General features: G+C 38.6%; 1 protein-coding gene across 1 annotated transcript; it reads left to right on the top strand.

The window, feature by feature from the left end:
* The first annotated feature begins 1,644 nt into the window (after positions 1-1,644).
* Positions 1,645-27,601, top strand: xdh (xanthine dehydrogenase). Its single transcript, XM_086067257.1, has 35 exons — positions 1,645-1,781; positions 2,458-2,515; positions 4,973-5,069; positions 5,467-5,575; positions 7,174-7,300; positions 8,116-8,177; positions 9,555-9,641; positions 9,711-9,791; positions 10,080-10,224; positions 10,307-10,399; positions 10,488-10,639; positions 12,550-12,643; positions 12,729-12,838; positions 13,059-13,243; positions 13,316-13,478; positions 16,587-16,676; positions 16,748-16,917; positions 17,281-17,404; positions 17,477-17,596; positions 18,629-18,725; positions 18,802-18,926; positions 18,986-19,119; positions 19,192-19,279; positions 20,386-20,472; positions 20,544-20,735; positions 20,810-20,955; positions 21,037-21,118; positions 22,828-22,923; positions 23,009-23,212; positions 23,283-23,335; positions 23,410-23,524; positions 24,263-24,328; positions 24,403-24,591; positions 25,701-25,868; positions 25,959-27,601. Exons 1-35 carry the CDS (start codon positions 1,692-1,694, stop codon positions 26,007-26,009), a joined length of 4,050 nt encoding a protein of 1,349 aa, XP_085923383.1. The 5' UTR covers positions 1,645-1,691; the 3' UTR covers positions 26,010-27,601.

The raw sequence follows: 27,601 nt of genomic DNA, 5'->3' as shown, positions 1-27,601 counted from the left end.
GTTGTCACTGTCAGTCAGCTGATACAAAACGACACCATGGAAATAACACAGCAGTATCATCTTAATGGAACCAGTTGTCATACTAGTGTTGGCAGAGCCGAATAATTTATTAAACAAATCATTATCTGTTGTTAACTAACAAATTGTGCTTGTAGAACTGTTGTATACTGCGGCCTTGTATCCACGATCGAATCACAGCTGTGTTATATTTTATACAGTACATCACTCTATGATATTGCTTAATTTTTGTTATTTTGGACAAAGTGCTGCATCATCATTTTGATGTGGCAACCCGTGGCAACATGTGACCATCCTGAATAAGCACGCCTCTTAAATGCTGGTCTTGGAAAAACTCGGTCACTCAAATCTCAAGGCACTACTGTTTCATATAATACCACTTAGCAGCAGTATATTTGATGACAAATTTGAATCTTAACATTATGTAAAACATAACTTTACTATAAAGGCATTCTAAAAATCTTTCGCTCAACTAAAAACTGATTAACAATAAACAGCTGGCTGTATATTTGGACCTTTGCCTCCAGACAGCAGGCCAAATGTAAATAATTATACAGTCCCCAAGAGCTTCCTGTGCTTTGCCAGGTGTCAAAGATCACATCCAGCGATCTGGATAAATGTTTACCAACCACTGAGCAAGATTCATAGAAATTCTCTTCCTTTAAAAAAAATTTTGCGTAGCAGATCTGCTGAGTCTGTTTTAATTAACACAACTATTATGTAGCGCTTTCACAACAGCTGCAGCTGCAACAAAGCGCTTAAAAGAACACATGATATCATCATAACAAATCAACATTTTTCTCCACCATTCCTGCATAGACTTTGTGTTTGAGGCGTTACATACAAACATACAAATTTGTTATCAATGATGTTATCATTATATAAAAATGTTGTTAAAAAAAAAAAAACTATTTAGGCCATTAATTAGGATTCAAATAATTATTTTCCTTTGTTTTGGCTGCTCAAAAGCCCAAAATGTCAGGTGGTGCAACTAAGTGAACGGATTAAGAAAAAAAAATAGAAAATATAATTTTATAGTGAGTCAAATAAAACACTAATGCATGATTTTATGTTTGAAATCTTTTGGATAATAGTTGTAAAGCTCTTAAAATAACTGCAAAACATTTGTCCAGCAATTTACTGTATATTATCTAAATGTCTGGGTGGTGCAACAATAAACATTGGACTTCTATTTGGAAGTGAAGAAACATTAGTTGTTTGAAGCTTTGCAAGTATCCAGCACCAGTATCATCTAGTCCTAACTTAACTTTAGGCAAGCAAATCAACGATTCAGGCTCCGTTCGAGAACTGAACCGAATCGTTTGAGTCTCCACATTTCATCCTCCCACATAACCGGGGCACCCCAAGGCTGTGTGCTGACCCCCCCTGCTATTCCCTGTACACTCGTCACTGCAACGTCGTCTCCAAAATCATAATCGGCTTTAGAGAGGTCACAGCTAAATGACGACCAAGATCATCCATCAGGCAAACTTCAGCTTGACACCCTCAAAACAAAGACGCTTAAGTGTATAATTGAGTATGTGACCAATAAAGTTGAAACTTGAACTTTGTTGGGTTGCTGCAGGGGGTGGGGCTACAACCACACACACTCTCCAGACAGCAGACGCTTGAAATCATAAAAGACTCTGAAGGGGACAGAGCGCTTTCACAACATGAAGGAACTGGACAAAAACATGAGGGGGTGCACGAACTGCGCCCGCTCCTCATCTGATGACCTCGTCTTCTTCGTCAATGGGAAAAAGGTAAAAAATGTCATTTATTACAATTATGTAATATATACAGTGGTTTATTCACATAATAGAGGTTTGTTTATTTGTCAGAGACAAGGTCCAGAAAACAAACTCAAGACCAGATTATAGCGTTGTAGCTCATTTTCATCTGTAAAATAAGAAATGAGCTGAAGAATTAGTACCCGGTAATTTTATTTATATATTTTTAAAGGGGGCATTTGCAAATATGCCTACATATCGGTACATATTTGTCATATATGAAGTGTATTGGCCATTTTTTTTTGCAAATATACCAACATGATATACTGTATTAAGCATATTTGGCAAAATAATTCATATATTGGCAGGCTTTGGTATCATAAGAGATCTTTTTTTTTAATGGTTCTTTGGAGAAGTTTTTTTTTTTGTTACCTTGTGATAATCTTAACTCGTGAATAACGAATGCCTGAAGACAGCAAATGTGACGACTGTGTTTTAAAGAGCAGCCGACAGTGTGGTCTGCAAACAGGCCTGCAGCTGTTAATAAATAACTGCTCACATTTTGGGCTGCAACAACTGCTAAACACAATCATGCCTTAGAATTAATTTCATCACATGGAGAGGAAGTCTGTTATTTCAGCAATTTATGGATGACTTATTGATGTGAAGACCGCACAAAGCAGAAGTGAAATTTTCTGTTGTTGTGCAGATTGTGGAGTCAAATGCAGATCCTGACATGACCTTACTCACCTATCTGAGGAGGAAGCGTACGTCGCACGCACGCACACACACACACACACACACACACACACACACACACACACACACACACACACACACACACACATACGCTCATAAAGTAGCAGAAATACTCAGTTTTATTTTAATTTTATTTTTATAGTTCACTATAACAAAGTGGAAGTCAAGTGATTAATGATGTAATTGATATTTTTTCAGCACAGTACAGCAGTCCCCAACCTTTTTTATGCCACAGACCGGGTTTGCGGATATCACGGCTCACATGTTTTGTGTGTTGGGTCAAGTGATGTTCACAATGCGAGCTCGAGGGCACTTTCAGTCAACAGCACATTTCGGTACAGGACAAAATCTCTGTGCCCTAACAATGTTGATGCTGCACAGATTAATCTGTTTTATTCTTATTCCACCAATGCAATATTAACCAGAATACCATGAAACTAGTGAAAGTAGAGAGAAAAGAGAGAAGGCAGGTGAGAAGGAAATGTGTGGTGACGAAAGAATAAGATGGAAGACAATAAAAATGCTACGAAAGTGCAACCAAATGTGCGAAAATTAGGGAGCTTTTTAATGTAGGAAGGGGGCCCATAGACGCTGAGGCAGGTTCCAGCAGCACGTCAACAGGAAGGCCCGGTGGAAAGCACATTTGATATGGCTCAATATTAGACCAAGTAGTCCATACATTTAATGCAAATGATTTTGTTATGGAGCATCATTGAATGATTGTTGCAATGCCCACCATAAAAAAAAAATCATGTGTATTAGGAACGCAGTAGTTAACATTATTATGATTAAATATACATTTATCATTAGCAGCAGAAACATCAGCTGTTAAGGCCACTAGTGGAGGAAGTATTGAAGGACTGGGTGACTCCAGTCATGGTGGTGAGGAGGTGGTGCCGTTCTTGGAGGAGGGGGAGGGGGAAGGTGTGTTGGCCTCATTGAAGGAGGAGGTGGAGGAGAAGGAACCAAATGAAGCAGGAGCTACTAGTTAACAGACTTGTACAGATTGAGTTGGCAATTGTCCTGTATTATGCGTAGAGTTAACTGTTACAAAATAATTTTATGTTCCAAGTACAATAAAACCGGAATTAGGAGCCTATTCACTATTGTAGTAGTTTTGATGGCCTGATGAATTAGACGTCTATCTTCCTTTTTAATGTTATTGATTAGGCCTACAATGTTTTTGCTCATACAGATCAGTGTCACCACAGACAGAGGCAGAGTCCAGTATTGTGACAGCTAAGCCAAGAAGCCACATTTGATGTGACTCTCAAAGAGCATGTTCATGAATGCATACAGAAAAGCAAAAGCCAACATGAGACCGGGACTAAAGGCGGACGATCACTTGTTTCGTTACGTTGTTCTCCATATGCCAACAAAGTCATTGACGTAATCAGCAGCTTAATAAATGAATCAATTTCTAAAGAAGTAAGGGAGGCAGGAATGTTTTCTGTGCAGATTGACACCAAACAAGATATGACCTCCACAGATCAGTGTGCTGTGATCGTAAGATATGTCACTGATGTGTTCCACGAGAGGCTCGTTGGAGTGGTGGACAATTTTGTGGAACTACTCAGGATGGGATATGGATGTTTTTTTGTCTCAATATTTTGGGTTTGATAAAGCTGCTTCTTTTTCATTTCCTCTTGTTTTGAGTACTGCTGTTATTGGTTAATTGTTGTATGCTTGGTTCATTGCATGTTCAGTTTTGAAGATTTTGTCATGGTTATCTGGTTGACATTCTGTAAATTGACAGGAGTTGGACTTTTTATTTTTATTTTTTTATATTAGCCATTATAATTTGTACTCTGCATGTATGTGATTTGACTGCCTTTGATCAAACTGAGCCAGTATTGCATTCAACTGCACAATCATTTTATTTATTCATTTCTTTTACATTTTCCCCTTTAGATGGAGTGTGCCTTACTTATTTTTTTGCATGGATATTTGCACCTTTTGGTTACATAAAATTTCTGGATTATGTTGACTGAGTTTGTAAATAACCCATTTCTGATGTTAAAGGTTTTGAAAAGTAGTTCACATTTTAGTACAGTCACAGTAGCTGGCTTGGTTGATTCTGTGTGAATGTCACCGATAGGCTATAGGATTATTATTTTAAAATTTAGTGGCAGTGCAACGTAAATTTATTTTTTTACCATGTTTAGTAAGGCAGGCATCAACATGGCGTCCTAAAGTGCTTTGAAGGTCAACGTCATAAGAGTCTCTTCAGTTTGTACCACAAAAATGATGAGACCTAAATTCACTGTCACTGCTTATTTTGTATTTGGAACGTTGGAAAGTGGCAGGAGGAGAGAAAAAAACAACTCAAATTCCCAGGCTGACTTTGGAGTCTAGTCTGCCCCTGCATCACACAGACACTAATCAATCAATTGTTTTCCTTGAGGACTTTATACGCTTTGTATGGAATGTGTACATTTTTTATTTGTATGTGTGTTTTCTTTCAGTGGGCCTACCGGGGACCAAGCTCGGTTGTGCCGAAGGTGGCTGTGGTGCGTGCACAGTGATGTTGTCCAAATACCAACCTCACACGCAAAACCCGCTGTATCCTGCCATCTCATGTTTTGCCACCTGACGTCGGGAGCAAACTGATTTCAAGCTGATAACCATGCTGTCATATTTATGAATGACATACGATGACAACCACCACACACATCCGCAGAGCTCAGGATTAGTTTGCCTGCGCCTTGATCAAATCCATCAAAATCACATTACACCACCTGCACCACAACTTAGACGTCCTTTTAGCTAGTCACAAATCTAGTTTACCTTTGGTCAACAAATTGCCAGAAGCGCAAGGTGGCGTGCGATGCCTATCAAGATGTAGCTGTCAAATTCGCAAACTCTAAACTAGACTTGGTCCGGCACAAAAATGAAGCTGCACGCTGAGCGCACGGGTGCCTCTCTACGAAAATATGTCAGAGTCCTTAACGCTGCTCAGTCATTATGCTGTGAACGCCTGCCTTGCCCCGATCTGCTCCTTGCATCTGGTTGCTGTGACCACAGTGGAAGGAATCGGCAGTGTTGCGAGGCAGCTGCATCCCGTACAGGTAACGGATCCCAAACTGTCCTATGGAAAGGCATTTATAAAAAAATTTAAATGACCTACTCGTGTGCTGAAAAGTCCAAGACAATTAAGTGCGCTAGTAGAGCTACCATGCCTTACTAGTAACCTAATTTCCACTACTACCTTCCATGATTCTATGACAATTCAGTGCATTAGTAGAATAAACTATGTCTTTTGTTACAAGTTTTACTACCATTGCCTTCCACTTCTGTATGGCAATTCTCCGCACTAGTAGAATGACGAGGATGTGCTATAAGAACAATTTCTTTGTCGTGAGATCCCCCCCCCCCCCCCCCTCAGTTCTGTAAGATATTTCTGCACATTAGCAGAGTGGATTAGCTTACACTAGTAGAACGATTGTTTTACTGGTGAGGTTTTTCCGCTACTGTATGACATTTCAGTGCACTAATGTTACTAGTGAGGCAAAACCGTACACTATTTCATATCTACACGTTACCTGTTCTACTAGTTAAGTTAAGCTCTCGATGGTAACTAGTACAATTGTATAATTTCTCTAGTAGTACTAGTAGCAAGCTGTTGTCAACTAGAACACAGGTTTGCCTCACTAGTAAAGTGTATTTGCTTTACTACACTGTAAAAATTAGTAATATTTACTTGAAAAAACCTATAAAGTTTTTTCACTCAGAAATTCTAAGTAAATGTTACAAGAAGAGTTGTGAGTAAGTTTGACTAGTTTATATATATATATATATATATATATATATATATATATATATATATATATATATATATATATATATATATATATATATATATATATATATATATATATATATATACATATATACATATATAGTGTTGAACAAGCTCATGATCTTCAGTTTGGTAGATAGACATGCTACCACCTGAGCCATGCCACTCTTGGCCGTTTGCACAGTTTTGCCTCACTAGTAAAGTGTATTTGCTTTACTACACTGTAAAAATGAGTCATATTTACTTACCTAGTAAAGTTTTTTTCACTCAGAAATTCTAAGTAAATGTTACAAGGAGAGTTGTGAGTATGTTTGACTAGTTCCACCTGACTCCAGCAATACACTAACATACAGAAGGAGTGGCATGGCTCAGGTAGTAGAGTGGCCACCCAAGCTGAAGGTCATGAGTTTGTTCTTCAACGCTTACATTGCTTTTTTTTTTATAAACTTGTAAAATGTACTCAAAACTCTCCTTGTATAAGTTACTTAGAATTTACGAGTGACAAAAACGTTAATGGTTTACACTATAGTGTGCAGTAAAGTAATACGGCAGTGGAAGGCAGTAATGGAAAACAACAGTAGCAAGACACAGTTGTTACAAGTAAGAATGAAGCATACTAGTTCCTAGACAATTCAGCACTCTAGTAGGACATTGAATAAAGGCTTAAAAGGCTTGCCAAACTGTCATTACATGTACAAGTGAGTTCACCTCTGAATTTATGGTGAAATTGCCACTAAAACAATTATTATGATGTGCAGAAGGAGGACTTTAGTTCCAATAAAAGTGATGTGAAAGTAGAACTGCCAGTTTCGACAAACACTTGACACAGTGACTAAAAAGGAAAACTATTTTTTGTGTTGTATTCAGGAGCGAATTGCAAAGGCCCATGGCTCGCAGTGCGGTTTCTGCACTCCGGGTATCGTTATGTCCATGTACACACTGTTAAGAAACAACCCCATTCCCAAAATGGCTGACGTGGAGGAGGCCTTCCAAGGTAATGAACGGTTCACCATCACATTACGCGCATAGTACTTCCGGGTGACAAAAGCTTAACGTGTAACAAAAATTTATATTTGGCCAAAGCAGAGCGTTTGCAAACGATTAATGACTATTTTAGCTTTCTGCTGCCCAGTTGTAATTTGAATGTGTGATGTTATACTATGATGAGATAAGTGACAAAATGGTGGCCATAATTTAAATTTCAACTGATTAACTTATTCGAAGGTATGGACCCAAGTTAACATGACCATTGAAGCACTAGCTAATTAGTTCGGGAGATACCAAAAAATAAAGGGCCTTAAACTTGATCATGGTAGATATAGCCTCAAGGCTAGCATACTAGCATAATTACCAAATGAGCCTAGTTTACCATTCAGCCTTTTTTTTTTTTTTTCGGTCACTTACTGCTGTTTGATTTACATCTCTTATCTCTTAGGCTTTGGCAGTCTATTATCCATCTTATCTAACCAAAGTCTGCCAGAAACTGGCACTATCTGCTGAACAAAAAGTAATCTAAGAACTTTTGGACACGCAGCAGATGCTTCTGTTGCTCAGATTAATGGCACAGATGTGTCTTTTTGACAGTGCAAAGGATAGCTGTGGGCTGTATCAGGCAACACTACCAAGTGCACTACTAGAAGTTTTTGTTGTTTCAGTTCAGAGCAGCGTTTGCCACTCACTTTTGCCACCAGGAAGTACCCTGGTGCTTCTTGTTTACAAACATGAAATATCCCTAACATGTAATTTGTATGCTGCATATTCTGTGTTTAATTTCAACAAAGTATACTCTTTTTTTTTTTTTTTTTTAAGGAAACCTTTGTCGCTGCACTGGATATCGGCCCATCTTGGAGGCCTACAAGACCTTTACTGTGGTGAGAAACAGTCAGATTAGACCAGTTTCTCAACCTTTATTGAGCCACAAGGCTCATACAGAAAGTACTTTAATTTTGTTCCAAGACCACACTTATAACTCAAAACACAAATCATCTTGGCTTTCACTACACTGCAAAAACTGAAATCTTAAGTAAAATATAATTTCTTAGATTTAACCTAAATGTACTTAAAATGAAATTGTCAGGCAAGATCCTTATGCTTATTTTAAAATATTTATTACTTAATTGTCTTATTTGATCAAGCAGTCTTGGCATTGAGTGTTAACAGCCAGTTTTAAGTACTGTGAGGCTTAAAACAAGCATTTTCCACATTTTAAGATGACAACTAATCAACATCAAAGGCCCTGAACTGAGGTTTCATAAATTTATTTGTCTTATTTTAAGATTTGGCATAATCTAGTAATAAGATAAATGGAAAAAATTGTATGAAAACAGACAAAAGTGCAATATAACGTAAGTGGTTTATTTTGTTATATTTACTAAGCTAATTTTTCCTTCTTCCAAAACCAGCTTAGTGGTCTAGTGGTAGAGTGCCTACCTTCACACTCGGAGGTTGTGGGTGCAATCCCTGTTTGGGTCAGATCAAAGGCAATAAAAATGGGTCCTGTTTCCTCCCTGCTTGACGCTCAGGTTAAGTTATCCAACCATAAAAAAAATACTTATGTATTTTAAGAAAATAGTTCTATTTATTATAGCTTGAAAAAAAGTCAATATTTACTTGTTTTTAGTCTAAAATAAATACTATTTTCAAGACCGCTGTGGTTGATATGGGCCAAGTATTATTTTCTGAATTTTCAAAATTTTACAGGTAAATTTAAGTTTTTTGCAATATATTAAAATAAATAGAAATGTCATTAATATGTTCCAAGCATCAAATCAAAAGTGATTTGTTATAAAAAGGAAAATTGCATTCTATAATTATTATTATTTTTTAAACGTAATTGAATAGAATGGAAAGAATTAAACAATTTGTGATGATGATTAATTTAACTAAGCCATCAGTCATGAAGATACGAACAGACGACTTGCCTCAATAACTGCAATACTATTACCGGTAGTTGTTGTTGTTGTTTTTGTGTGCAGAGGATAAAGAAAATATGCACACATCCAAACATAAATGTCAAATGAAATGGAGACACAGGCTAACTGTACTGTATCCTTCTTTCAACTCGTGTTTAATCACAAAACGTTACTGGCAGCGATAGATGAATAAAGAGACGTCATTTATAGTAAATGAATAATTTTCGGACCAAATGGGTTTATATTCTATGGCATACCTGATATTATTCTCTTATTGTGCATTGGATTAGACCTTATTATAGTCTGTGAATCACTCAGTTTAGGTTGTCCCTTTAGGAGGGTGGATGCTGTGGTGGGAAGGGACGGAACAACGGCTGCTGTATGAAAAATGGCAATGCAGAGGAGAAGGAGTTGGAACTGGATGTAAGTGTTTCGCACTTTAACAAGACGGCGTTATTAAGTGAAGTAACAGCGTGTGCAAAACATTTTTAGGTGTCCTCGAGGCTGTTCAACGCTGCTGACTTTGCACCGCTTGACCCCACGCAGGAAGTCATCTTCCCTCCAGAACTGATGGTGAGAAACAAAACACGCGTACATTCGCGTGGCCACACGTCTGACATCTCGTTCTGTATTTAAGTAGAAGCAAAGATGCTGTGGTTGTCTGGATATATTAATACTCATTTTATTACCAACATTTTTTAAGAAGAATAATCCACTTTCCCATTATTCTCAAAATCCACAGCTAGGAAAACAACCCTGCATTTTGTGTGTCTTTGTATTTGGACTTTGAAATATTTGTACTTCAACTTAATTACTCCATGTGAGTACTTTCACTTTTTTTACATGTCTACACCCGTGTAGTCCCTGAGCAAAAATCCGAAGACTCGCTCGCTGCATTTTTGCAACGACAGGGCAATGTGGCTGCAGCCTGCCAACTTGGATGAGTTTCTCAGTCTGAAATGGAAGCATCCTGATGCTCGAGTGGTGGTGGGAAACACTGAAGTGGGTACGTGTCAACTCCCATTCACTCAAACACAAACACACTGAGTATCTCAAACCACCTGCTCACTGTGTTTGTGCGTATGTAGGTATAGAAGTCAAATTCAAGAACATGGTGTATCCTGTCATTCTGGCTCCAGCCTTCATCCCGGAACTCCACAGAGTGACACACACTGATGAGGGTGACTACTGAGACAGATCGTGACTCCTATTAAAAATAGATTAGGAAATGTGATTATGAAAACGAGTCTGTGTGGGTCGTGCTTGTAGGTATCGTGTTTGGCGCAGCGTGCACTCTCACCCAAGTGGGTGAGGTACTGAAACAGGCGGTGGAAGAGCTCCCTTCACATCAGACCGAGGTTTTCCTCGCCGTCCTGGAGCAGTTGCGGTGGTTTGCGGGTCAGCAGATACGCAACGTTGCGGTGAGTGCGAGCAAGATAACAAGATCACCCAAATTTTTGTTTTATATCAAAATAAAAACCCTCACAAACTCAGACAAAACTACAACTAAACTAAAAGGAAGCCCGACTGTCATGACAAGTTTGCTCTGTATTATTTATTTTGTTGTTACTAACATAACTATGAGATTCATTATTCAAAAATAATTTCCAGTTTAATACATTTTGCAGAAATTTTATTTGGACGTACGCCGTCATTGTTATTTACATTGCAACGCATTCAGTGCGTAGTGACATACAATGGAGGCAGGCTCTCTGCCGAGTAAGGTTATTTTAGTTAACGAAAACTAATGAAAAAACGAAAACAAAAATTCAAAACACAATCTCGTTAACGAAATAAAATTAAAATTAAAAACTAACTGAAACTACATTTTATACACTAAAACTAACTACAATTATAGCAAGAATGTCCTTCGTTTTAGTCTTTGGTAATTAAATGCATGAGCCTTTGGGGATGATTTTAAATGTGATTTTAAGTATATTTATTTAACCTGAATTAGGACGTTTGAAAGTGTCACACAGAAGTGACGTCATCTAGCAGCAGCCAATAGAAAAGCACCTTTGGATGGCGTTACTCCGAGGCGACAACGAAATGCAACGCTAGCTAAGAAATTAGTTACTTTTCTCATTTTACCATGGTGTTTATTACATTTTGCGCACAAGCAGAGGTGGCAAATCCAGGTCCAGAAAGTAAAAACCCTGTCACAGTTTGGCTTTAACCCCAGGTGCTAGCTAGCTAGCTCCTTGACTAGCTCCCATGGTGCTCGTTTACCTGCTAGCGAGCATCAACGGCTAAAGCCAAATTGTGGCAGGTTTTTTACTTTCTGGACCTGGATTTGCCACCTCTGCGCACAAGTAATACACGTTAAAAAAACAACAAAAACTAATACTGAAACTAACTAAAACTAAGCATTAAAAAAAAAACTAAAATTAATAAAAACTAACAGAATCACCCAGAAAACTAATTAAAACTAACAAAAAAAAACCAAACTCAAAATGAAATAAAAACTAACTAAAATGAAAATTCCAAAACTATGATAACCTTGCTGCCGAGCAATGTGAAACGCCTATAAAGAAAGCAAGATAAGCATCGCAGCGTTCCTAAAGAAACAACATGCGATCGGGAGAGTCACCTTCGTCCATGCCGTGCTCTCGTCATTCACCAGACGCATTCAAGAGTTTTGATCGTCCCTTTAGAAACGCCACGGAGGCTTACCATGTTTTCTTTATAGGCATTTCACATTGCACGGATGAGAGAAAACCGCCATTCTACGTCACTACGCACTGAATGCATTGAGACGTAAATAACAATGGCGGTGTACATCCAAATAAAGTTTCTACAAAATGTATTCAACTGGAAATGAGTTTTGAAAAATAAATCTCATAGTTATGTTAGTAACAACCAATTAAATAATATAGAGCAAACTTGTCATTACAGTCATGGTTCCTTTTAAAGTAACATTATTATTATTTTTTTCTTAATGAAAAATTCAAAATGTTCTTTGCTGTAATATGTTGTATGTGCCCCCACTACTTTAATCTCGACATTCTGATTAATATTGCTTTTATGGAATATGAATTAAGCAGCAAAGTCCACCTGTTTCTATCCATCTCAGGGGGGCGGCCATTTTGTCATTTGCTGAGCAACTGTGATGGCATTTTTAGTCGACAGCAAGTGAAAAAATGCACCCCCCCCACCCCATAAGATGGATAACAACAGGTAGATTTTGCTTCTTAAGTTATCCATACACGCAATATTAATCAGAATTTCGTGTTTATATTAGTGTGGCTGCATATAACATATTCCCCTTTTATTGAATTGTCATTATTCACTTTTCCGGACATTAATCAAATGTGTGTTTGCTGCATTTCAGGCTATTGGTGGGAACATCATGACTGCCAGCCCTATATCAGACCTTAATCCTGTTTTTATGGCGGCCAACAGCAAACTCACACTGATGGACAAAGGTTAGACACAGTTTAAGATTCACGAACTAACGTTTTCCGAACTAAGACAATTAAGTGAGTTTATCCTATCCTCTCTCTTCATTAGATGGCAGTCGTGTGGTTCAGATGGACGACAGTTTCTTTGTGGCTTACAGGAGAACTGTGCTGCGACCACAAGAAATCCTGCTGTCCGTCCAGATTCCCTATAGCAGGAAGGTAGATCAGCTAACCATTGTCTGTCACCTTGAAACTAAAGTCTAAATGAAATAGGAGAAAGAGTAATGCAATTGAAAGAGTAACCAAGTGTCAGTAAGTATGAGGATATGCTCACACTCATACTTAAATAGAAGTTGTAAAAATAGAAGTACTGATTCAGTTCCTGTACTGATTCATAACTCTGTGCTGTTACTTAAATGTTTCTGTTTATCCTCTGTAGAATCAATTTGTCTCAGCCTTCAAACAGTCACCTCGACGAGAGGACGACATCAGCATTGTCACCGCGGCGATGAGTGTCACTTTCACGCCCGGGACGTGCGTCGTGGAGGATCTGAGGCTAAGTTATGGCGGCATGTCAGCGACCACAGTGCTTGCAAAAAATACAGCAAACAAACTGTTGGGAAGGTATAAGCAAAAATAATAGAAATGAATAAAGGAAGGAAGAGAGAGAACGTAACACCCTCTGATATCATCCAGATGCTGGGGGGAGGAGTTGCTTGAAGAAGCTTGCTCCTCATTGGCAGAGGAGTTGACCCTCGACCCCTCTGCGCCAGGGGGCATGGTGACATACCGGCGAACTCTTAGCCTCAGTCTATTCTACAAGTTCTACCTGACAGTACTGCATAAGCTCCGAGGGCAGGTAACCGGTGTCTTACTCACATCTGTGTAAGACATAAGTCTTAATTCTTAGCCTTCAAATTTCAAATAAGTCTGAAGTTATGTTCCTACTGCTTTTCAAACAAGTCAAAATTCAAGTCATACAAACTTGCTTGGTTATAGCATCTACTATAGTCCACTCAGTAGCCATTTTGCTCTCTGTATCTGTACTAGTGTTAATTTTATCAGACATTTTTAAATTTCGGGTGGCACGGTGGTTGACTGGTTAGCACGTCCGCCTCCCAGTGCTGAGGACATGAGATCGAGTCCGGGCTATGGCTTCCTGGGTGGAGTTTGCATGTTCTCCCCGTACTTGCGTGTTTTTTTTCCCGGGTACTCCGGTTTGTTTTGTTTTGTTTCATTCGTTTTTTTCCCTTCTGACACATTATTACAGGTTACATCGATCACATCATATCATTAGCAACATTGACATCCAAAAGAAGGGCTGACGGGTAGAAGCCATGGCTTATTAGTAACCCGTCCCCATCAATTCTTACTATACGCATCAGTCATATCCATTGATTATAAAGGTCATTGATTCATATATCGTTATCAATCCCAGACTTATGTCTGCACACTCCTCGCTCAGTTCAATCTTGAGTAATGTCTGTGTGTAAGTTGAAGCTAGTACCAATCATTTGGAATTGGTAAATCGGTTGCCGGACGCCACCAACAGGCCCACCCAACCAGGCGAGCAGCCAAGGCGAGCGTAATGCTCGTTCACCAGTAGCGTCTTCGCTGACCTTGGATCAGTTTTCACACATGTTGTGGCTTCCAGAAGAGTAGATCGGTTTGCATTCTGCCTATTGCGTCCACAGCAATGTTCACTCCATTCTGGCCAGTTCAGCCACTACTGTTGCCAGCATCCGATGATGCTTAGATCTTGATACTCCTGAGCGCTCACCAAGGCCAGCCTACCCAGCGGAGTAGCCCCCGCTAGCCGCATCCCGGAACCATGTTCACCAACCTCATTGTAACTATTTACAGCAGATACATTTCAGCCACAATACAACCTTATCACGACAGCCTTGCATGTTGCAACAAATGTCCAAAGAGAAATAGAGCCAGACAATGTTTACATTCTTACAGGAACAGCAATAATTGTTATCAATGCAGGTGTATAAACAAGAGTTAACTATGGCAGTGTCAGCAAGTAATCATATGCTATATTTATATAATTAAAATTATGACAGCTCCAATTTTGCGTTAATTAGTAATATGTTACATTAATTTAATTTGGGTAAAACATAATCCACAATGTAATGAAGTGAGTTAGTGATAGCAGTTATTGTCTCTCAAACTCCGCCAATTCTTCCACTCTTTTCAGATCTGTTTATTTTATTCTGAGAAGATGAGTCTTCTTTTGTTTGGATGAAGATCAATTCTTTCTCAATTGTCGCGCCCTTCTGGCAATGTCAGCATTTCGTTTTGTGAGATTTTCATTGACGTAGACATGTTTACCTTTAAGCTTGTAGCAATCTCTCAAAAGAGCAATCTTTTTCTTCATGTCAACAAATCTGATCAGAGCTGCCGGTGGTCGTGTCCCCCCAGTAGGAAGCGAAAAGCACATCTGAATGTGCGCTGGATCCACAATTAATCCCAAATCTCTGAGTCAAGTTGTCACTTGCTGTTCGACAGTCTCGTTCGCTGAAGCTTGGTCAGAATCAACTGTACTTGTGCTGGCCGCAGCTCTCGCCCAAGGGCCGCGGCGCGGTTTAATCTGTAACCTGTAACTAGATTCTGTTCCAAATCATCCACTTTTTGTTCAAAGGTGACAATGTGTCGATCTTTTTCTTGTGTCTCTTTCTTCAACTGCTGAATTTCCTGCAGAAGTGGCTCGATGCTCTTTTTCATTTCAAGTATTTTGATGACCATTTCTTTGAGTTTTGCAAGAGAAGATTTTATCTCCTCAATTCGTCAGCTCTTTTCCCGCCAGGCATATTGCAACAATGTAGTTAAAAATCCCAATGTCAACAAAATAGTTAGAAGTCACGAGCGAGTGCAGGAAAAAGTACAGATGCGTCCTTCCTCGAAAGATGCGTCCTTGATTTTTCCTCCCACATTCCAAAGACATGCATGGCAGGTTAATTAAACACTCTAAATTGTCCCCAGGTGTGATTGTGAATCTGGATGGTTGTTTGTTTGTGTGCCCTGCAATTGGCTGGTAACCAGTTTAGGGTGTACCCCGCCTACTGCCCAAAGCCAGCTGGGATAGGCTCAAGAATCCCCGCGACCCTTGTGAGGAGTAAGCGGTTAAGAAAATGGATGGAGGGATTTTTTAATTTTGTTTCAGTTTAAGTCCAGTTTCAATCACTCTTGTTAGATTTTATATCGTAATGAGGACAAGCGGTTAGGAAAATGGATGGATGGATGGAATTAGTTAACCTCACCCCGTGTTTATTTAGTCAACTTTTAGTCGACTATAAATCTATCATTTTCGTCTTTATTTTAGTCCAAGAGAACAACATTTTATGGGGTAAATACCATGGACCTACGGCTTCCGTAAGTCACATACCAACACCGTTACCGGCCACTGCTGCGACACACTAGCCTGTCAGGCCACACCTACTTTCTTGAAAAAGAAATTGGATCTGGACAGGCGTCCATTGACAGCTATTCGGCCAAAAACGAGGCCGGCCAATCAAATTCGTCTATTTGCGTGACATCGTCTTTGCTCACGCTGTTCGAATATCAAAACAGAGTGACTCATGACACCATGAATCTTCTAGTTTTTCCTGCAACAATGACATAAGTCATTCACTACTGTCTCTTTTTACTCCGTCTCGGCAAAAAAAAGTTTTTATCAAGTGAAATACATTTAGTCTATGAAAATGCATACTGATTTAGTCCCTGTTATTGTTTATTAATTAGGGTTTTAGTCTAGTCAAGTTTTCATCCGGTGAAAAGAAAAAGAAAAAGAAAATATTTTTGTTTAGTTTTTGTTAACGAAATTGACATACATAGCCTACGTACTGACAAAAAATCACCACAATGAATTCTTGTTGTATAACTTAACCGACATGAAACTAGCAAAACAGCCATCTAGTCAATCATCTTTAAAAGACTGAACTTGAGTGCGGTTGTCTGTCAGGGTCTGAATGTGGAAGAGGTCCGATCTGATCTCCTGAGTGCAACAGAGATTTACCATCAAGAGACGCCATCCAGCGTTCAGATCTACCAGGTACAACCAACCAACACCTGGCATATATTCCCATTGCCAAGAAAACAGCAAATGAACGCGTTCATCTGCAGGAGGTGCCACAGACCCAGAACCAAGATGACGTGCTGGGACATCCCATGATGCACCTCTCAGCTCTGAAGCAGGCGACGGGTGAGGCGGTGTACTGCGACGACATACCACTGTTTGAGAACGAGGTGTACTTGGCGCTCGTTACCAGCAGCAAGGCGCACGCTCGCATCATGTAAGACATTCGCTTGCACACTTTCGCTGAGACAGCTATCTCGAACCATTATTGGGCACCACGGACCCGTTACACCAAAAGCAATATTTTGACAGACCAATAAATATTGAAACAAATAGAAGTGAATTAATCAAACTACACCTCACCATTACACTGAATGTATTTTTTGTAGTTAGTGGAAGCTTTTTGCTCATTTGTCTTCAACTAGTTGTTCCCTTCTTGGGGTAACGAGAGACAGTGACACCCAGAGTGGGTCTGTTGGTCCGCCACCGAATGTCTGGGACCGGTACCGTGGTTGGGGACCACTGCTGTACACGAATGCTCCCACTGTCAACTCTTCACGACCGCGCGTTTGTGTCGCAGCTCCATTGACTCGTCAGCAGCCGAGTGTTCGCCCGGCTTCATTTGCTGTGTCTTTGCCGGCGACATTCCTGGCAGCAACACCACCGGGATAATGCACGATGAGACCGTCCTTGCTGATGGCCAGGTAGGTTTCTTTCTAGTCACTCGCAAGGCTTGCATTATGATCCCGCTGTTCAGGTGTCAACTCTCATTATAGGTCACATGTGTGGGTCACATCATTGGCGCCGTTGTGGCGGACACTCAGCTTCATGCCCAGCGAGCCGCCAAAGCTGTCAGGATCCAGTATGAGGAGTTGCAGCCTATTATCACCATACAGGTTAGAATTCATGGGGATGGATTTTCCAGTATTGGGTTATTATTGTTTTGGAATTTTCATGATAGTTTATTTTTTTAAATTGAGTTTGTTTTTAAATTTAGTTAGTTTTAATTAGTTTTCAGGGCAGCTCTGTTCGTTTAAAAAAAAATTGGTTTTAGTTATTTCCAAAATGCTTAGTTTTAGTATTGGCTTTAAAAAAATGTGTATTACTTGTGTGCAAGATTTAATAAATAGCGTTTCGGCTGAATTAAATGAAGAAGCAGAAGCAAAATTGTCGCCTAGGAGCGACGTCATCTGAAGGTGCTTTTCTATTGGCTGCTTCGAGATGGCGTCACTTCTATGTGGCACACTTTCAAACGTTCTTATTCCGGTTATATAGATACAGTATACTTAAATCACATTTGAAATTAAACCCAAAGGCTCATGCATTAAATTAATTATCAAAGACGAAAACTGAATCAAGCATTACCACCACACAAGTACCTGCTCTCTTTTAACCCTAATTTGGTTAAAGGGCTACAACAACCCCTTGAGGTACCACTTGCTACATGTAATTTCATTTAGTTTTTAATATAGTTTTCTCTTTTTTTTTTCGTTAATGGAAATCACTTTGGAGTGCGCTGAATTGTGTGTTCACTCAGAACAGATTGTGCTATTGTCAACCGGTGTCAAATTGAAACTCTGAAAATTGAAATTAAGTTTGAAATGATGCAACTGGAATTATTTATGAAATAAATAAAATAGCACTATTGCGCTCTGATAGTGATAATTTTAGGGAAGCCTGCATAGAAGTCACGTATTGTTTGATTTACCTTGTCCCAAATATGTGTGGATTGGATTTATTTGCCCATACTATTGTAAAATTGTGATTAAAATTGGGGGCAGGACAACTTAAAAACCGCCTGGCATGACTCCTTCTTGTGACTGGCTCCATGTCAAAATTGCATTGCTGAATAAACGCCATGTTGGATTGAATATTCTTTCTGGCCTTTCAAAAATGCTCTTCTTAGAAGCTTCTGGTCTGCTTGACAGGAAGCTATTGCCGCCCAGTCCTTTTACCAGCCCATTAGAACACTCCAGAAGGGAGACCTGGAGGCCGGATTCAAACAGGCAGATCACATCCTGGAAGGTGCAATTGTGAGCTCGTGAATGCAAATGGGCTTGATCCAACTGCTCACATTACTGACTGACTGACTGACTGACAGGTGACATGCACATCGGCGGTCAAGAACATTTCTACCTGGAGACCAACGTGACTGTGGCTATCCCTCGAGGGGAAGACGGTGAAATGGAACTCTTTGTTTCCACTCAGAATCCCTCTGAGGCACAGGTGAGGCAAAACTTTGTGAGATTGTGATTTGATTAAGGCCTTAATTGTTTCCATGTCAGTCTTTGGTGGCCTTGGCATTGGGCGTTCCTGCCAACAGGGTGGTAGCCAGAGTAAAAAGGATGGGTGGAGGCTTCGGCGGGAAAGAGACTCGGGCCACTTTACTGGCCACTGTGGTCTCCGTGGCAGCACACAAGTACGTCTATTAATCACTTCTCATTCAGGCTTGTACATTCATGCCGATAAGGTTTTTCTGCTTGTGCACCAGGCTGCGGCGACCTGTCAGGTGCATGTTGGACAGAGATGAAGACATGTTGATCACTGGAGGAAGACACCCATTCTATGGAAAATATAAGGTACAAAAGGCACTATTTATTCTAAGGCACTTCATACATTGACCAGGTCAAAAAACACATTATAAAGTTCATACTGTACACACATAGATAAAAAGCTTCAATCTGACAAAAGCAATAATACATAAAAAAAACAAAAAATGAAAATTCACTAATGAAAATCAGACATTGCTTTGGGATTGTGGTTCAAAAGAATGACAGCTCATGGACAAAAACAGGCAAGGACCTGTCATCTGACCATAAGATTTTCTCCCACAATCTTTGTGGATTGTCAACATGCAGTTTGGCAAATTCCAGTCTTGCCTTTTTTCTTTTTCTTTTTAAAAAATAATATTATTGTTTATTTCTTTGTACAGTTTAGAGATATTTTTTTCTTCTTTAAAATGCTGCTGGAACATTTCCCTGAATGAATTTTCCCCGGGGATCAATAAAGATCCATCCATCCATTTTCAATAGGGGTGTCCTCTTGTTTGCCATTAATTTGTTTTTGTAATGTGTTTTTAATGAGAAAAATAGCACTCTATAATATTGTACTTTCTTATAACATACATTAGTGACATAATTCAATAGAAAGTAAAGATTTAAACAGTTTTTGTTGCACTGTTTTTGCTTCAAGGAAATTAATTGATTCTGGCGTACGTGCCTAATAGTTTATAGTAATATATGTACACATATAAAATAAGGCCTATATTCTTTGTCCTCTGGAAAAAAACATTACTTTATATATATATATATATATATATATATAATTTTATATGTGTACATATGTTGCTTTGTATATCCTTTGCTTAAATTGTCATAACTGTCAATGGCATTTGCCATTAAGGGAGCATTAAGCTAACAGTTGTTTTAAATGCACGCTGATCCTCCTTTTGTTTTATGTCAAATTTGACAGTCAACTTTAACTGGCAGTGGCATTAAAACACCTTGAAGTCTCATTTTTGAAGAATTTTTCACTAGCTGCCAAACTGCTGCCTTTTGTGAACTCAATTGCATGGAAATTAGCAATGACCTGTGGTCCGAAATTGAACACCCCCAAAAATTGAAAAATGTCTTTTAAATGCCAATCCTTATAAAGTAAGCACTTAAGCATTCTCTTCCTTCTCAAGGTGGGCTTCCTGAAGAGCGGGAAGTTGGTAGCCCTGGACGTGTCATTGTACAGCAATGTTGGAAACTCGCGCGATCTCTCTACGGCAGTGAGTATTCTTCATCACACGTTCGTGATGCTGCATTTACATAATTTCCTTGATTGTTCTTTGTCTTTGAGGTCATGGAACGCGCTCTGTTCCACATGGAGAACTCGTACAGCATTCCCAACGTGCGTGGTCGCGGCTTTTTGTGCCGCACCAACCTGCCATCTAATACGGCCTTCAGAGGCTTTGGAGGTCCCCAAGGGATGCTGGTTGCTGAGAACTGGATAAATGACGTGGCTCAGAGTCTGGGCCGGCCGGCCGACGAGGTCTGCACATTTCCTGAATGAAAATGGCAAACTCGTGGGAAGGAACTGCTGAGTGGCTCTCTCTCCTCATGTAGGTTCGACGAATCAACCTGTATAAACAAGGTGAAGTGACACCGTACAACCAGGTTCTGGAACAGTGTACTTTGGATGTCTGCTGGGATGAATGTTTGTCCCGCTCACGGTACCAGGAGCGTCGAGCTGCTGTCGAGCTCTACAACAGGTGGGATAGCCATTATGGCGAAGGCAATATTGTCAATTAAAAAGTTACAGCCTTTAAAACAAGCTGGTATCTTTCTGCCAGACGGAACCGGTGGACCAAACGAGGCCTTGCCATCATACCAACGATGTTCGGCATCAGCTTCACCGCTACCTTTCTTAACCAGGTATGATCCGCTTATGCACAATTGACACGAGACAATGATTAGCACATCCGCTTAGCAGTTCTGAGGGGATTTGAATCCGAGCTCCGGTCTTCCTGTGTGGAATATGCATGTCCTCCTCATGCTTCGGGGTTTTTTTTCAGGTTCTTTAGCTTCTTTTGACATGCCAAAAATATTGCATGTTAGGTTTATTGGAGACCCTTCATTGTACTAAAGTGTGAATGTGATGCCTGTTGGTGTATATGTGCCCTGTGATTGGCTGGCAACCAGTTAAAGGTGTATCCTGCCTCTTGCCTGAAGTCAACTGGGATCGACTCCAGTTTGCCAGCAACTCTAATGAGGACATTGCGTGTCATTATAAAATTAAATTTTTTGAAATTATTTTAAAAACAACAAACTACAGTTTTTTCTTTTAACAAAAATCTAAATGTTGCTTTAAAATATTATTTTCTCAAAAACAATACATCTTAAATTTCAGGATTGTAACAATATGTGTTATAAATACAATATTTTCTAATAAAATTGTAAAACAAATTCTAAAAAACATTTTTATTCTCTTAAAAATATAAAATATAATATGTATTATTCTGGAAAAGAATAGATATTTGTCTTATATTATCTTTGTTTCCACATTTTTTTTAAATAAAGAAAAAGTCTTTTTTTTTCCCAATGAATTACAAAATTCTCACAATCTATTAGAGGTTGTTGGTATAAAGTAAAACATTTAGTTAAAAACATCACTTTGTTAAAAAAAAAATAATAATAATTAAAAAAAAATGCTGAAAAAAAATCTGCAGTGTAATTTTTTTGTAAAATTAAAAATCCACAAAATGATTTTCAAAAAATACCACAAATTAGATTTAGAAAGGAACAAGTCTCTTAGATCCCTTTTCTTTCAAATAAATAAGATTTCTTCTTATTATTATTTTTATTATTATTATTAATAAAAACAATAATAATATTTATTTTTATCTTTTCATTGATTTTTTTTTACAAGATTCTAATATATATATATATATTAGAGCTGTCAAATGATTAAATGTTTTAATCAGATTAATCATCTTAGAATTTTGATTAATCACGATTAATCGCTTAATGAAAAAGCCTTTTTTGTCTACACTTTTTTCCCCGCCAAATTTGAAGAGCACCGGTTATGTGTTATTTATTTTGACATTTAATGTTATGAGGACGTCTTCAAAAATTCTTGATCCACTGCACACGTTCATTCTCCTCTTTTTCTGATCAGTTAATTACTTGCATAATTTTAAATGGAAATAAATGACCCCGATATTTTGACAAGAACAAATACTCTAAATGTGATACGCAAACATTCATTAAATGCTGTACTTTAATGCATGAAATTATGTTTATTGCTTAAACACAACCTGTGCTACCTTAAACGTAGCCATCCGCTTTCACGCTAAAGGCTAATATATGGTCAAAATTAATAGTGCGATTAATCTGCATTAATTCATGATTAATGCAAAACATTTTTTTTTATTAACGCTTTAACTTTGACAGCACTAATATATATATATTTATATATATATATATATATAGTCGGATGGAGTTATTATATTATTTATTTATTTATTTTTACAAGATTCTAGTATATATACACGCTGTAAAAAAAACAGATGGAGTAACAACAAATAATATACAATAACCTCACACTAACTAACCTTTGATGGATTTTTATATTGTGTTTACAGGCTGGGGCGCTTGTACACATATACACAGATGGATCAGTGCTGGTGACTCATGGTGGGACAGAAATGGGACAGGGACTCCACACCAAAATGGTCCAGGTAGTTTAGAGACCGTAGAGGAACTGCAGTTATTACAATCATTTAGGCATTTGAATTTGAACAAATTCAAATACGTTTGTTCCAGGTTGCCAGCCGGGTTCTTGGTATTCCCTGCTCAAAGATCCACATATCGGAGACCAGCACCCAAACTGTGCCTAACACAAGTCCGACTGCTGCCTCGGCCTCCTCGGACCTCAATGGAGCTGCTGTGAGCAATGCCTGCCAGCTCCTCATTGAGCGCCTAGAACCCTACAAGAACAAAAACCCCAAAGGATCGTGGGAAGACTGGGTGAGGGTCATTATGGGCATCACATAGCGGAAATGTTTGCTCCCATTGAGTTGCTGCTACTGTGTTTCAGGTGAAAGCGGCGTACTTTGACAGAGTCAATCTGAGTGCCAACGGATTTTTCAAGTGGGTCCCGGTTTGGGTGGTCTGCTGTAGTCATTTAGATTGGTCCGCTTTCATTGTTGGCTGTTTTGTGTCAGGACTCCAGATCTAGGATACAACTTTGAAACCAACTCTGGCCGCCTGTTCAACTATTTCAGCTATGGAGTCGCCTGCTCCGAAGTAGAGGTCGACTGTTTGACTGGAGCTCACAAGGTCACAAACAGAAACGCAATGATTTCTTATAACTCTTTTATTTATCTTCATATACTATACGCTGTGTCATTTTATCACTTTCACAAACCTATGCAGAAGACTTGTTCACTTGTACAGTATAGCAAGGATATACAGTGGTGCCTTGAGATACAAGGGACCCAACTTAATTTTTTTTTAAATAGAGCCATCGTTCACCAGATTTTTTTTTTAATTTGCTTTGATTGACTGTCAAAACAATTGAGAAATTAGAAAATGATTAAAGTGTAAATTAAAGAATTAAAACTATTAATTAAAAAATAAAAACAACTGGATACAGTAACTGAGTCTGACATCCCACTAGCTTAATGCTACCGCTAATTAGAATTTATGTTGCAGTGCTATAACCCTTTAAACAATGGAATGAACAACGGTCCAGCAATACACACAGGCAAGACAACACAACAGCACTCAGTCAAATTCTTTATCCTCTGCGAAGAATGACTAATATTAATGCCATACTGGTTAGCTGGGGGGAGTTCAGATCTCTCATTTAACAGTAGAGTGGACCCCTGCATACTCGCAGTCCCCCCCTCCCCCCTATTTGTTAAATTCTTTGAAAAAATATGTTGAATATTTATCAACTTTTTTGGTTTAAAACATTCTATGTGTATATGTGGATTTTTGAAATTTTCTGGCTGGTGCCGATCTCCTGTGAGTAGTTGGGGTTCAAGTCTGACACTATACTTGTGCTTGATTTAGAACCTGAGCACTACTATTGTAATGGACGTCGGAGTGAGCCTCAATCCCGCAATCGACATTGGACAAGTAAGTTAGCAGGTCAACAAACTGAAGATGTTTTATCCTTGTGTGGAGTTACAATGTTGTCTATTTGTCTCAAGGTGGAGGGGGCATTCATGCAAGGTCTGGGTCTGTTCACCCTGGAGGAGCTTCATTATTCCCCCCAAGGCGTCCTCCTCACCCGGGGTCCGGGTTCGTACAAGATCCCAGGCTTTGGTGACATTCCCACCGAACTAACCGTGTCGTTGCTTCGTGACGCACCGCACGACAAGGCCATCTTCGCCTCCAAGGTAACTGTCACCGCAGGCGGGGGACTCGAGCCTGAAGACTTGGACTCGAGTCGGCTCGAGTCGCTGATTCTATGATTTGCGACTTGTTTGGCAAAACTTATGAAAGACTTGACAAGATTTGAAAATCTAATTTTTTTTGTGCCTTTTGTTTTTGGAAGAAAAATCTGTATTTTTTGTGCCATTCTAGCAAGCAAAAAATGTGTGCTCAGTGATTGCATTCAAATGTATTGCACCCCCAATTTTTTTATTTTAAATAATTAATAAATTCTTAACTCATTCACTGCCATTGACAGCTATAGACGTCAAAAATTCATTTTAACTATTAGTTTAACATTTGTTTTAAATTTTGTTAACAAGAGTATGATTTTTTTTAATTGTAAATTTATTTTTTTATTTTTTTATTTTTTCAAAAAATTTTACATTTATAACAGATATAACATTTGTGATTAATCGTGAGTTTACTCGGGATTTTATGCGATTAATTACAATTAAAAAATGTAATCGCCTGACGGCCCTAATCTTTTGTAATCTCTTTTTTTTTAAATCACGTCAGCCGATTAAATTTTTTATTGTAATTAATCGCAAGACTTCAATAGTTAACTCACGATTAATCCCAAATTTTATATTTGTTATAAATGTACAAAAAAAAATTCTAGGTTTTCATACTACTTACATACTAGTGAAGGCATGCGATTAATTACGACAAATTTTAATTGCCTGACGCCCACATTTTTAATAATCTTTTCTTCGTTTTTTTAAGAAATTTTAATTTTTTTTAAACATTTTTAATAATATTTTTCTTTTTTCTTTTAAATAAAAGAAAAGATTATTAAAAATTTGGTGATTAAAATTTGTAATCATAATTAATTTCATGACTTCACTAGTTAACTCACAATTAATCACTAATTTTATATCTGTTCTAAATGTACAATAAAAAAAAAATGTCTAGGTTGTCATACTCTTGTTAACAAAAGTGGGAACAAATGTTAAACTAATTGCAATAGTTAAAATGAATTTTTGACAGTATTGAGTTTAAAAGTTAAATACAACCAAACTGTACTTTCAGTCACCGGTCCAAGTTGATTGATGTGATGTGTTCTTTTCATCAGGCTGTGGGCGAGCCTCCTTTGTTCCTCGCATCATCCGTTTTCTTTGCCATCAAAGACGCCATTAGTGCAGCTCGGGCTGAGTCGGGCATCGCAGGCTCGTTCAGGTTGGACAGCCCCGCCTCTGCAGAGCGGATACGAAATGCATGCAACGACCGCTTCACCAAACTGGTAAAATATTTTTGAATTAATCATCAGACAGAAATGTTGGTTATTTCTGGTTGTTGTGGAAATCAGCAGCAGTGGATTTTTGTGTGTCAGTGTCCCCCTGCAGAACCTGGGACCTTCCGACCTTGGTCTGTCCAAGTCTGAATCTATCAGAAACCAGAACCAAATGTCACCAGATGGAGAAGCGCATATTCAAGAACACACCAGGATATAATTCCCATCACATTATTGATTCACTGACCTAATCTACTCGCAATTATTGTTACGACACAACGTATCACTGCCTTTTATAATCAGTGTCGTCAGAAATGTGTGATTGTGAATGGAAGAATAAATCATTTATAGTAGGGGCAATGCAGCAGTGACATTTGCTTACTTCAAATTCCATCGCGTAAATATTTAACTACAAGCAATTCCACGTCACTGCAGGTGAACTTTCACCATCACTGGAGGGAGGTCGTTGACATTTGGACTCACATGGTTGTCCAAATAAGGCAGTTTTGCTTCATGCGGTTTGTCACTCCTTTTGGAAGATTACTAAACAAGAACTAAACAAATTTGAGATCTGAGAGCTGTATGGTGGCAGTCACACAATTCAATCACAATAAGCAGCAAATAGAGACCAATTCTTTAAAAAATAAAAAATGCTATGTGCCATTCATTGCCACTCCCAGTCGAAGTTGACTTTCAAACTAAACATTAAACTAGGAGAATTACACGTAAAATAACAACATATCTTAGCCTTTAATCCACTGGTTAAAGCAGAACTCCACACTTAATCAACTCTTTTTTTTTTGCTGATAAACTGTATAAACTGGTGTCTACAAATGCTGTCTACATGTCCTGGTCGTTATTTTTACATTTTAGTACATGTTTGTTTAAAGCTTGAATTTGGGGCAAAAACCGTGTGTTTAAACACAATTTGTTTGTTGGTTCTCTCTCTTTTCTTTTTTTTTTGGTGCTTTATTTAACAAATTGAAATCAAAAGCCAAAACATGATAGACATTAAGGAGACAATCATCACAGTAAACGTACACGTCATTCGGCTGTTCTCTCATTACACGAGACGATACATACTAGTCACTTGCACCGCATGACGTAGTCGCCCCCTACCCACCAACTCATTCTAGTACACGCCTATTTTTATTTGTATTTTCACAATAATTGTGAATGTTAATAAGCAAAGATGGAAACTTTGAATTGATGTCTGATGTTCCAATGCTGTGATTGTTAAAAGCAGAGTTTCAATAAAAAAAATGTTTTTTTAAATCTAGTACACGCCTCCTTAAACGGCTTCTTTTAACGCCGTTTCCACGTAACAGGGTTTTTTTGCTAACGTGAGGTATTTTTATGCGTTTTGCCCTGTCCACACGTCCCCGGGTTGTTGTTTTTCTACATTAAAAACTAAGGTTTAAAAAAACTCCGGCCAAAGTGAAGATTTTGGTCCGTGCCAGTGGGGGAAATGCTTAAGAGCATGCCGGGCACAGAGCACCTCTTCGGGCTGGCTGCAGCGATTCAGCGAAGCCTGGGTGCGATTTTAGCATTTTAGCTTCTTAAAGCCTTCGTTTTTGTGGCGTTGGGTTCCAGACACCAATGGTTTTTTTGTTTTCTTTTTACGTGTAGTGGAATGAAAACGTGTCAGAACAGTAAACACCAACGGCCCCCCAGGTCCTAAAAGCTTCCACAATGGGTTTTGTTATTGTAAGTTGCATGAATAAAGTTGTTGAAAAAGACAA

The sequence above is a fragment of the Leptonotus elevatus genome, chromosome 2 (assembly GCF_054856555.1).
Source record: "Leptonotus elevatus isolate MCC_2025b chromosome 2, RoL_Lele_1.0, whole genome shotgun sequence".
Taxonomy (NCBI): Eukaryota; Metazoa; Chordata; class Actinopteri; order Syngnathiformes; family Syngnathidae; genus Leptonotus; species Leptonotus elevatus.
The sequence above is the reverse complement of the archived record's forward strand: the minus strand, read 5'-3'. Positions and strand labels throughout refer to the sequence as shown.

Coding starts and splice junctions, on each gene's coding strand:
- xdh (XM_086067257.1), top strand. CDS start 1,692: ATGAAGGAACTGGACAAAAACATGAGGGGGTGCACGAACTGCGCCCGC. Junction 10,640..12,549: donor AGCAGATACGCAACGTTGCG/GTGAGTGCGAGC, acceptor GCTGCATTTCAG/GCTATTGGTGGGAACATCAT. Junction 22,924..23,008: donor TCCACACCAAAATGGTCCAG/GTAGTTTAGAGA, acceptor CGTTTGTTCCAG/GTTGCCAGCCGGGTTCTTGG.